The 12,778-nt window shown below is 42.6% G+C and overlaps 1 protein-coding gene across 2 annotated transcripts in view; it reads right to left on the bottom strand.

Annotated features, from left to right (window-relative positions):
* Positions 1-12,778, bottom strand: part of ADAMTS17 (ADAM metallopeptidase with thrombospondin type 1 motif 17) — a 508,325-nt gene that overhangs the window by 61,378 nt on the left and 434,169 nt on the right. For both annotated transcript variants that reach the window (XM_089655532.1, XM_089655533.1), the window contains one exon: positions 7,255-7,390. In XM_089655532.1, coding sequence (XP_089511658.1) covers positions 7,255-7,390 — 136 coding nt within the window. The remainder of the gene's footprint in view (positions 1-7,254; positions 7,391-12,778) is intronic.

The raw sequence follows: 12,778 nt of genomic DNA, 5'->3' as shown, positions 1-12,778 counted from the left end.
CGCAAATGTGCGGCCGCTCGGAGTCTAGGCCCAGCGTGAAGGGGTTAAATTAAAAAATCTTACTAAGTGTCAAATATGCCATCGCATATAAAATAGTTGTCAAGAAGGTTCACAGAGGTCTCCATGCAAGGAGATATACAGAACCATACACACGAACAAATCGGAACCGCACGTGGGTCCCTCAATGAGGGATCAGTGTTTAGAACCCAATAATGAACCAAAAGGGGAAGCTGGCAGCAACAATGGTTTAACTACAGTGAAAATAAAGAGTATAAAGGCCCGACACTTGCGCAATCCATAGCTCTGGGAATATGGAACCAATGTCGGGGAAGTATACAGAAATGGGAAGGGAGTTTTCAAAGAGAAAGTAAAAGAGAAGAAAGAAATGAGAAAGGAAAGGGAGAAAGAAAAAGTCATATTTCAGGTACTTGTATAGCGCCGTCAATTTACGCAGCACTTTACATATATGTTATATATTACATATATATTATACTGTACATTCACATCAGCCCCTAACCCTCAAGGAACGTACAATCTATGGTCCCTAACTCACATTCATACATACTAGGGCCAAGTTAGACAGTATCCAATTAACCAGAGTATCCGGAGGAAACCCACGCTGGCACAGGGAGAACATGCAGGTAGTGCCATTGTTGGGATTCGAACCAACGACCCTAGTACTGCCAGGCGGGAGTGCTATTTAAGGGTATTACGTAATGATAGAATTATAAGGTGAGTTAAGGTTCCAAGAGGGTTGAGTCGAACTCAGGGGGCAAGTATTTACCTATCCAGGACTGCCAATATATTGATGTACCCAGTGGTGTATTTAGGTTTTGTGCTGCCCTAAGCAACACAAAGATCGTCTGTCCCCACGGACACGAATCAACAACACCCCCCCTCCCGCAGAGAGAGCCTGACATTGACTAACAACACCCCTGCCCCCACCTGGGAGAGCCTTTCACTACCCCCTCCCCCAGTGATAGAGAGAAAGACACTCATCTTCACAGCTCCAGACATCCCCGGGAACGAGAGTCAGGCTCTACATACACCATCAAGCAGCCCACAGCTTCTCGCGGATCCCACCTGGTTCCCATTGCGCGATTGTCCCTTCTTCTGGAGGGAGGTGCTGCCCCCCTGAAAAATGCTGCCCTAGGCAAGTGCCTGGTTTGCCTTGTGGTAAACACGCCCCTGAATGTACCCGGCCCTGGAGCATAGACTCAATTCTTGCATATACCATCGCCCGAGTGACTATTTTTAGTGACAAGTGTACAAAGAGCTAATGTCTTTGAAGACCGAGTAATTGTCTGTTACATGGCTGTTGTGACTAAAAAGAGAAGACAGGATTAGTTCCTAGTCAACTCTGAAGGTTCAACTTTCAGCAGAGCAAAATGTGGAACGAGTTGAATGGATCTACCAAATAGGTGTGTGAAATAGAGAAAATTTCATCCCAAAAAGATCATACTAGGAAGTGAGTCCACCATGACACCACCACCACCAGCCTGAACCGTTAATACATGGCAGGATTGATCCATGCTTTCAGGTTGCTTACGACAAATTCTGACCCTACAGTCTGAATGCCGCAGCAACCAGTCTACCCATTCTCCTCTGATATCAACAAGGCATTTTCATCCACACAACTGCCACTCACTGGATATTCTCTCTTTTTTGGACCATTCTCTGTAAATCCTAGAGATGGTTGAACATGAAATCCCAGTAGATCAGCAATTTTTGAAATGCTCAGACCAGCCCATCTGGCACCAATAACCATGTCAAGTTTAAAGTCACTTAAATCCCCTTTCTTCCCCATTCTGATGCTCGGTTTTAACTTCAGCAAGTCGTCTTTACCACATCTACATGCCTAAATGCATTGTGTTGCTGCCATGTGATTGGCTGATTAGCAATTTGTGTTATCAAACAGGTGTACCTAATAAAGTGGCTGATGTATATGTATGTGTCGAGCTCTCCACAGTCCTGAAAAGAGGCGGATGGGTAGCCCAGCACACAGCCCAAGTACCACCTTAATAGTACTTAGTACACAATGCTTTGGAAGAACTTGTGAGTTGCCTGCCAAATGGGCTGCCAATCTTCAGGAGTGAGATAAAGTTAGCTCTGCCATCCATTTGGATATGTAATTCAGGGGAGGAGGCCATGGGGTAGACAGTAAGTTAGTTTACAGTTTGAAGATCATTCCCTTGGCATGGGGATCCAATGCACATAATCGTTCTTATATGGACACGGTGCTAAGGTCAACATCTGATGGTAATTTGGAGATGCAGAAATGTTTTATCTGACGATACCTAAAGATTTCTGAGCCTGGGAGATAATGATCCTGGAAGGCCGCTTTTTTTTTTTATTGTCTTCTTTCTCCTCATTTCCACTTTTCAGCTGCATCAGAAGGGACCTGGAGAGAGACCTGGTCCCACATCATATTGGCCACCTGGAATGCAACTTAATGACCTTGTGGCCTTGATATGTGGATCTCTCAGGATCCAATCCCTACAATGTGTGATTAGGTTTACCACTGCAAAATGGACAAGTGCACCAGACGATCCACGAGTTCAGTGTTGAGTGCCCTCAACCTAGAGTACCATACTGACTTGACCTGTTGGCAACAACTAAGACTCAGCATACATTCTGGTAAAATCTATTCTTAATCTTTTTATCTGTGGTTTTGTCCTATATTTTCTGTACACCACAAAATACTAAAAAAAGAATTAAATAAACAAAAAGACTGTAAAATGTCATCTATGCTTGAATGTCTCCTTGCCAACCCCAAGCCAAATACATCTGTCCTGTTTACAAAAGATGACTGCCTTTTGTGTCTGTTATCCCCAAGTATTGGTAAACCATTTTCTGCAACTTCCTATATTTTTGTGCATAGTCGATTAGCCTTGTTTCTATATCCTATGCATGAAAACAAAGGAACTGGGATGCAGAAAAATGGCAAGTGCTCTGGACTGATCAGACAAAATGTGAAATATTTGGCTGTAGCAGGAGGCAGTTTGTTGGCTGAAGGGCTGGAGAGCAGTACAATAATGAGTGTCTGCAGGCAACAGGGAAGCATGGTGGAGGTTCCTTGTAAGTTTGGGGCTGCCTTTCTGCAAATGGAGTTGCAGATTTGGTCAGGATCAAGGGTGTCCTCAATGCTGAGAATTACAGACAGCATTGCCATACCATCAGGGAGGCGTGTGATTGGCCTCAAATTTACTCTGCAGCAGGACAATGACCCCAAACATACAATGTAATTAAGAACTATCTTCAGCATAAAGAAGAACAAGGAGCTCTGGAAGTGATGGTTTGGCCCCCACAGAGCCTTGATCTCAACATCATGGAGTCTGTCTGAGGTTACATGAAGAGACTTGGATTGTAGGCAGCCAATATCCACAGAAGATCTGGGGTTAGTTCTCCAAGATTTTTGGAACCTACCAGCTGAGTTCCTTCAAAAATTGTGTGCAAGTCTACCTAGAAGAATTGATGCTGTTTTGAAGGCAAAAAGGTGGTGACACCAAACATTGGTTTAATTTGGATTTCTCTCCTGTTTATTTATTTTCCATTTTGTTAACTGATAAAAAAAAAACTATTCACACTATTTCTGAAAGCATTCTTCATTTAAAGCATTTTTCACACCTGCCTAAAACTTTTACACAGTGCTGTACATGTGTGTGTATGAAGTCATGGAAGCAGCTGTGTGCCATCCCTTCTTGGTAGATTAAATGATTATTATATATTTATTATATATTGTGATATGGGGTAATTAGGCTCATGTGGGAGATGCGGTTTTCAATGAGTGGTGCCAGTCCGAACTTCATTTCAGGGCATGGCAGCCCACTTTTATTTAAACGGATAAGTAAAGTTCAAACAAAGATTCCTATGCAGGGGTTGTCCAGGCAACAGAAAATACTGAGCCATCTCTGGCTTTTCTTGTCGACAGCAGCACCGGAGATCGCTTTACTTTGGTCTCTTAGACCTGTCTCACCCAACTCCTCTTCACTCAGCTGGAACAGATGCAATACCCCTGCTACACAGGCCCACTCCCTGGCCTCTCAATATGGGGTCTCCAGGCACCCTGGGTTTTCACACTTCTCCTGAGACTTAAGGACCCTGAACTCACGAGTCTCCTCAACTTTCTCAGTTTTCACAAAGCTTTCTAAACTCTCCCGGCGGCCTATAGCAGATTGACGGCCGGGCGGGACACTTGATGTCGTGACTGGGCATCCTGTGATTTCTCGTCAAAATGAGCCTCTCATGGGGCGACGCGGCAGCACGATCTGTCACTGGTTGTGTCCACGTGACAAAACCGATGACATATCACTACACTGACCCGTTGCCAGTGTCATGTGACCGATGTGCCCAATCACAACAGATCACATGTCAATTGTACACAATGGATGGCTTCCTGTCATGCCATCCGTTGTATACAATTGCATTGTTAGCTGTGATTGGTCAAAGCAGTCACATGATACAGACAGGTCCAATCACAGCCCATCTGTATCACGTGATCAGCTTTGCCGAATCACAACAAAAGGCTGAATGAGTCAGTTTCATTCAGTAACAATGACTGCAAATATCAATGAAATACATTGGTATTAGCAATCATAATGTGTTTAAAAAAAAATAAAAATCCTGATCACTTGCCCAGAGTAGTTCAGTGTTACTATGGTAACATTGTATTGCTTTGGTCACAGTGTGTTGAAAAAAAAAGTAAAAAAAAGAAAAATGTAATAAAAAAAATTAAATTATTATTATTTTTATTATTTTCACCAAAGAAATGTAGCAGAATACATTTTGACCTAAATGTATGAAGAAATGTTATTTATTTGCAAAATTTTATAATAGAAACAAAGAAAAGTGCGTTTTTTTTCAAAAGTTTCAGGTGTTTTTTGTTTTATTTAGCAAAAAAGAAAAAACTCAGTGATGATTAAATACCACCAAAAGAAAGCACTATTTGTGTAAACATATATAATAAAAATTTCACTGTATGGGTACAGTGTTGCATGACTACACAATTGTTGTTCAAAGTGCAACAGCGCTGAAAGCTGAAAATTGGCCTGAGCACAAGGGGGTAAAAGAGCCCGGTAGGAAAGTGGTTAAAGTATAGGGGTGATCAACATATGTTTTAGAGGAGATGAAGGTGAAGATGAAGAGGAGAGTGAGGGAGCACAGGATAGAAATAAATGATGAAGCCACGTGACCCAGTGGCGTAACGCGTAGGGGAGGGGCTCTGACGTCACAACGCTTAAAGGCAACGACACAGCAAGTATATGGGAGTGTGGCAAACACATTAAGGATCCTGAAAATTTGTACAAAAAGCTATTTTAACTCATATTTTATGCAAGTGCACTACATTTGTTTAATAAATATTTTAAAAGAAGATAAGGCACTATATTCTATTTTTAATTACATGGTATATATACACATGGAGAAAAAAGTCTGAAGGGAGTGAAGAGACCCTCTAGTGGGAAGAGGGATAACTCCATCCATCCACCTCCAGCAAAAAGGTCTCTAGGAAGTGGCGAGACCCCCTGCTGGGAAAAGGGGAAAACTCCATTCATCCATCTGGGAAACAGGGATATATCCATCTGTTCACCTTTGAGTCCAATTAAAGGAACACAAGCTAGTACAACCTCACTTAACGGTGTGGTCATATAAGTCAGGTGAGAGCACAACTGGTGAAGGAGCACACTATTTATTTATTTATTTCAGGTACTTATATAGCGCCGTCAATTTACGCAGCGCTTTATATACATATATTGTACATTCACATCAGTCCCTAACCCTCAAGGAGCGTACAATCTAAACTATTCAAGATTGGTGGACTATACATTATTTACTTTGTATTACAACATTAGAAGACACTTTAAAATCATGGATTATTCAAAGACATGCATGCAGCACTAGCGTGACTGTAATATCAAGCTGCTGAATTAATGTTGGACTTATTCACTCACTTTATTTTATTACATTTAATCTAATCCATATATATATATATATATATATATATATATATATATATATATATATATATATCATTATTGATAGTGAAAAGCGACAACATTGTTGTTTTTTGATAGAAAAAGAGGTGACTGTAGTAGTTGTAGTGGAACGGGGGTCCAGCGGTCAGGTGGTAAGATGGTCTTCTTAGAAAACCTTAGCGACCTCTTAAGTAGTAGTAAGGTCAAAAGAGGAAAGCGTTGAGGGTGGTTTTGTACAGGGTATGTTAAACAGGACAGATATCTGTGCAGAAGAATGCATCTTAAGCCTGGTTACCTTAGATGACTTCATACTATAGAAATATCATTACTAACTGACCAAATGACCAAGCCCCTTCCAAAACGTGTGCTATCTTCCTTAAAAGGTACTACAACATTTTCAAGGGTGACAATTTGGTCACTATTCCTGTATATACCACAGCCAAAACTGGAGTAAGGTAGTGCATAAAGCATGTGTCTGTTCTGATCATCTTGCCAAGCCCTAAAAACACAAGTGGGACTCCTTGGAGAAAGGCATCTATAGCCAAGTATCTTGTCACATTTTTCCAATATTATTACATTTGTTATTTATATCTGTCATTTCTTTATTAAACGTTATATACAGGTTGATTTTACGTACAAATGTTTGTGTCTCTGTGTACATCTCGAAAAACCTTCAAAACTGTAAACTATTATATAATTGTGATAAAACCATAAGTTAACCCCTAGATGCCGAGTGCACACAAATATGTGGCCTCTCGGCGTCTGGGCCTTGATGCAGAGCGGCCGCATATTTGCGTGCCATTAGAAAATACATATGTGCTAACAGCACATTCCCAGTACATATGTCCGTGACTCACGGAAAGGTCCCGATCTCCCTTGCGATCGGGACCTTTTCCGGTCATGTGACCACCCTGACAGCGAATCACGGCGGGCACATGACCCTAAAACCCCACCCGCCTCCCAGCTTCTGAAACTCTTAAAGGGCCGAGGGGCGCCGGCGCAAAGGGGTTAATAATAATAATTTTTTAAAAATAGGCTCACTTTTGCATTATTTTGGTACATTCGCCGGCTGATTTGTTCAGCTGATCCAAGCATACATGTTTCCTGGAAAAATTTGTCTTTAGGAAAAGCCTGACCACAAATTTAGATGGTGACTACCCATTCTTCAATATGAACATACTACTGACATGGCAGCACCCAAATTTTAGAATCAGTCACTTTAAAGTTTGCAGAACATAAGAACATAGTAGACAGGCCGTAGCTGTCGAATGACAAGACCCACCTGGACTGACATAGATGTGTGTTGCACTTCCGGACCTGTGGGGTTGGCCGTGGCACATGAAGGCAGAAGCTCTCATTCACAATTAGCATAGTCTTGTTTACCATCTTTGTACAGGACACAATAGTTTTCCGTTCACCTGATAAAAAAAAAAAAAAAGAAACCACATAAACATTAAAAATAAAGAAATACAGCCAACGAGGTTTAAAGTAGAACGAGGCCCAGCTTTTTTTCACACTTTGGATAGAGTAAAGGAGGATTATAACTCCTGTCTTTTTTTTTTCACCTTTTGTGTCCTATTGGGGAGATTTCTCATCACTTCATGTCCTATAGACAAAACGGGAAGTGAGAGGAAATCTCTCCAAAGTTATTAAATCCATGGTTGTCACCAGAACTAGTGAAGAGTTCCCCTCTATTCCTGTTCTGAAGACAACCAAAACTTTGGAATTTTCTTTCAAACTTAGTCGTAACTGCCACCAGGACAATTAGAGTGGGTTAATCTCCCCATTGGAGACACAGAAAGCAATAAAACCTGATGGGTACTAATCCCTCTCCCTTCAATACAAAAATTAAACAAAAAAAAAAAAAAAAAGTTTTACCTTTAGTTATATTTTAAACTGGCACTGTATTGAAAAAAACAAAAAACAAAACAGTTCGTAAAAAAAAAATTGAATGTGCAATTAAACAGAACTCACTGTATTGTCCTCCACTTTTATAGCATACCCCCTACAAGTCGATCATAACATAAGGGAAGCCAAAGAACATGACATTTCATGCAATGGGTTTGGCTGATGAGTGTATATTTGACCGTAATTGCTTCAGAAATAACTCAATGGGGGTTTTTTATGGCCCACAGTTAAATCTGTTTGAATGTGTTTATGAAGAACTTTCCAAGATAATTCGGCTTTTATAGGAAGTGTTCTAATGAGCACATTGTACTGTGATTGTGAAAGCACTGTATCTTCTTGTAATGAATGTACTTTGCATCTGTTCCACTGCAAGCACTTTTATTCAGGAAATTCTGGAACACATAGGACAAGCATCTGGTTCACAAGAAGGTCCTCATTACCCACACGTGTCTTAGAGGCTTAACACACTCATCCACATATTGCATGACTTCAAAACTCTACAACATCTTATTAAGCTGAAAAGCATTGACAGCACTGCTCTTGTTGTAGATAAAGTAGATTCTCTCTATTTTCTGGGTTGCAAAGTGTGAGACGGGTTTAAAATGGACATTAATAAAGGTTTTATTTTTTATTTTGCAAAGGCATGATTGTCAGATTGGGACCAATGCCTGTGTCCATGCAGCTGCTGCATCCCAATAGACATAATTTGGACTGCCTGCCTTTAGATGCCCGGAACTTGTGCATCCCATGAGGGCATAAAACCGCTCTTCGCAGGTGTGGGCATACGTACGTCTGTGTGAATGAGGCCTAGCTATGTAACATGAACCTGATGGGTTTGTGGAGATAGACCAATCAAAGGAAAAATTGATGGTGCTAGGAACACTGGACAGTGCTAGTCTAATCAAAGGAACACTGGATGGTGCTAGACCAATCAAAGGAACAGTGAAAAGTTCTGGTCTAATCAAAGGAAAATTGAACGGTACTATTTAAATCAAAGGAACACTGGACGGTACTAGTCCAATCAAAGGAACACTGGACGGTACTAGTCCAATCAAAGGAACACTGGACGGTACTAGTCCAATCAAAGGAACACTGGACGGTACTAGTCCAATCAAAGGAACACTGGACGGTACTAGTCCAATCAAAGGAACACTGGACGGTACTAGTCCAATCAAAGGAACACTGGACGGTACTAGTCCAATCAAAGGAACACTGGACGGTACTAGTCCAATCAAAGGAACACTGGACGGTACTAGTCCAATCAAAGGAACACTGGACGGTACTAGTCCAATCAAAGGAACACTGGACGGTACTAGTCCAATCAAAGGAACACTGGACGGTACTAGTCCAATCAAAGGAACACTGGACGGTACTAGTCCAATCAAAGGAACACTGGACGGTACTAGTCCAATCAAAGGAACACTGGACGGTACTAGTCCAATCAAAGGAACACTGGACGGTACTAGTCCAATCAAAGGAACACTGGACGGTACTAGTCCAATCAAAGGAACACTGGACGGTACTAGTCCAATCAAAGGAACACTGGACAGTACTAGTCCAATCAAAGGAACACTGGACGGTACTAGTCCAATCAAAGGAACACTGGACGGTACTAGTCCAATCAAAGGAACACTGGACGGTACTAGTCCAATCAAAGGAACACTGGACGGTACTAGTCCAATCAAAGAACACTGGACGGTACTAGTCCAATCAAAGGACACTGGACGGTACTAGTCCAATCAAAGGACACTGGACGGTACTAGTCCAATCAAAGGAACACTGGACGGTACTAGTCCAATCAAAGGAACACTGGACGGTACTAGTCCAATCAAAGGAACACTGGACGGTACTAGTCCAATCAAAGGAACACTGGACGGTACTAGTCCAATCAAAGGAACACTGGACGGTACTAGTCCAATCAAAGGAACACTGGACGGTACTAGTCCAATCAAAGGAACACTGGATGGTGCTAGACCAATCAAAGGAACACTAGATGGTGCTTGTCCAATCAAAGGAACACTGGATGGTGCTAGACCAGTGGTGGGCAACTGCGGCCCTCCAGCTGTCATGGAACTACATGTCCCATGAGGCATTGGAAGGCTGACAGTTACATCATGACTCGCAGAGGCATGCTGGGACTTGTAGTTTCACAACAGCTGGAGGGCCACAGTTTGCCCACCCCTGTGCTAGATCAAATGAACACTGGATGGTGCTAGACCAATCAAAGGAACACTGGAAGACCAACAAAGAAAATTGAGCTGGTTGGCCTGCATAGTGCTAGACCTCTACTCTAAGGACATGTTGAATTGGGAGACTTAAAGCTCAACTACTGGAATATGAAAACATCCATCCTTGCAGTGTCTAGGGGTGCTCTAATAAGGAAGACTTACTTTCTTTATTCTGGACTTCAGCAGAGCTGTCACCAGTCCAGTGCTGCCTTCTCTGTAAACCTCAATTGGCTGCAATCGACTCCAGCTTCCTCCACATACAATAGAGGGTTAATGACCCTGTACTGTACCTTATGAAGCCAGGCCACTGACTGAAGATGTGAGCAGTGAAGCTGGCTGGAGCAGAGAGGAAGACACATAACCCTGGTAGTGGGGGGGGGGGACCCACTGCAAGGGTGGATTTTTAAACATTTCTGATGTTGGGGTGCCCATACACTTATAGAAAGGTGTTTAAAAATGTTCTTTTTTGGAATGTTTGTGTGATTTTCTAACTGGTTCAAGTCAATGATCGTTTTTCCCCATAGCTACAAAAAAAAAATCGAAGCGGTGGGATGTAATTTTTTTTTTCGAATGAACAAATTTCTAACTGTATATGGGATTCAATTTTGGAAGTTCCACTCGTTCCAAAATTAAGCATTATAAGCAAACAAAACTCTCTGATGGCACAATCGAATGTACTGACAAGATTTTTCATATGAGCATTGGTACATAAATCTATCATTGTATGGCCATCTTTAGGGACTCTGAACAGTAGGAAGTTCTCCTACAGCTAATTGCACTTTATGAACTTAATGATGTTGGGCCTGCTGAACTTTTGAAATACCTTGGACAAGCTATTGCTGTAAAAAAATTCTGAAAGAGAGCATCTTTTGTGTATGTTCATGGTCTCCAAGGGGCAATGAAATGAACCATTTGCATCAGCTTCCTTACAAATGTTTTAGCATGATATACAAACTAAACCTTTAAATCTGAGGTCTCCAGACTTTCTAAAAAAAGGGCCAGTTTACTGTCCTTCAGACTTTAGGGAGTGTGTGGGAGTAGAAAATGCATCAGCATTACTGGGAATAAACAATGCCTTAGGCTTGATGGTCAGTGGGAATAAAAGAATTACATAGTGCCTCTGGTCAGAAGAAGGAATAGTGCCCCGTCATTGGTATCAGTGGGAGGAATAGAGACCCATCATTGGTATCAGTAGGAAGAATAGTGCCCCATCATTGGTATCAGTGGGAGGAATAGTGCCCTATCATTGGCATCAGTGGGAGAAATACTGACCCATCATTGGTATAAGTGGGGGGGGGGGTATAGTGTTCTGTCATTGGTATCAGTGGGAGGAATACTGCCCCATCATTGGTATTGGGGGGGGGATAGTGACCCATCATTGGTATCAATGGGAGGAATAGTGACCCATCATTGGTATCAGTGGGAGGAATAATGCCCCATCATTGGTGTCAGTGAGAGGAATAGTGCCCCATCATTGGTATCAGTGAGAGGAATAGTGCCCCATCATTGGTATCAGTGGGAGGAATAGCGCCCCATCATTGGTATCAGTGAGAGGAATAGTGCCCCATCATTGGTATCAGTGGGAGGAATAGTGCTCCTTCATTGGTATCAGTGGGAGGAATAGTGCCCCATCATTGGTGTCAGTGGGAGGAATAGTGCCCCATCATTGGTGTCAGTGGGAGGAATAGTGACCCATCATTGGTATCAGTGGGAGGAATAGTGCTCCTTCATTGGTATCAGTGGAAGGAATAGTGCCCCATCATTGGTGTCAGTGGGGGAAATAGTGCCCCATCATTGGTATCAGTGGGATGAATAGTGATCCACCATTGATATCAGTGGGAGGAATAGTGCTCCACCATTGATATCAGTGGGAGGAATAGTGCTCCACCATTGATATCAGTGGGAGGAATAGTGCTCCACCATTGATATCAGTGGGAGGAATAGTGCTCCACCATTGATATCAGTGGGGGGGGGGGGGTATAGTGTCCCGTCATTGGTGTCAGTGGGAGGAGCAGTGCTCAATCATTGATATCAGTGGGAGGAATAGTGCCCCATCATTGGTATTTGGGGGGGGGGGGATAGTGACCCATCATTTATATCAGTGGGAGGAATAGTGACCCATCATTGGTATCAGTGGGAGGAATAGTGACCCATCATTGGCATCAGTGGGAGGAATAGTGACCCATCATTGGCATCAGTGGGAGGAATAGTGACCCATCATTGGCATCAGTGGGAGGAATAGTGACCCATCATTGGCATCAGTGGGAGGAATAGTGACCCATCATTGGCATCAGTGGGAGGAATAGTGACCCATCATTGGCATCAGTGGGAGGAATAGTGACCCATCATTGGCATCAGTGGGAGGAATAGTGACCCATCATTGGCATCAGTGGGAGGAATAGTGACCCATCATTGGCATCAGTGGGAGGAATAGTGACCCATCATTGGCATCAGTGGGAGGAATAGTGACCCATCATTGGCATCAGTGGGAGGAATACTGACCCATCATTGGCATCAGTGTGGGGGGGGTATAGTGTCCTGTCATTGGTATCGGTGGGAGGAATTGTGCTCAATCATTGGTATTAGTGGGAGGAATAGTGCCCCATAATTGGTGACAGTGGGAGGAATAGTGCCCCATCATTGGTATTAGTGAGAGGAATAGTGCCCCAT

Source organism: Staurois parvus, unplaced genomic scaffold (assembly GCF_062004578.1).
Source record: "Staurois parvus isolate SC_StPar_1 unplaced genomic scaffold, SC_StPar_1.0 ptg000845l, whole genome shotgun sequence".
In the NCBI taxonomy this organism is placed as follows: Eukaryota; Metazoa; Chordata; class Amphibia; order Anura; family Ranidae; genus Staurois; species Staurois parvus.
The sequence above is the reverse complement of the archived record's forward strand: the minus strand, read 5'-3'. Positions and strand labels throughout refer to the sequence as shown.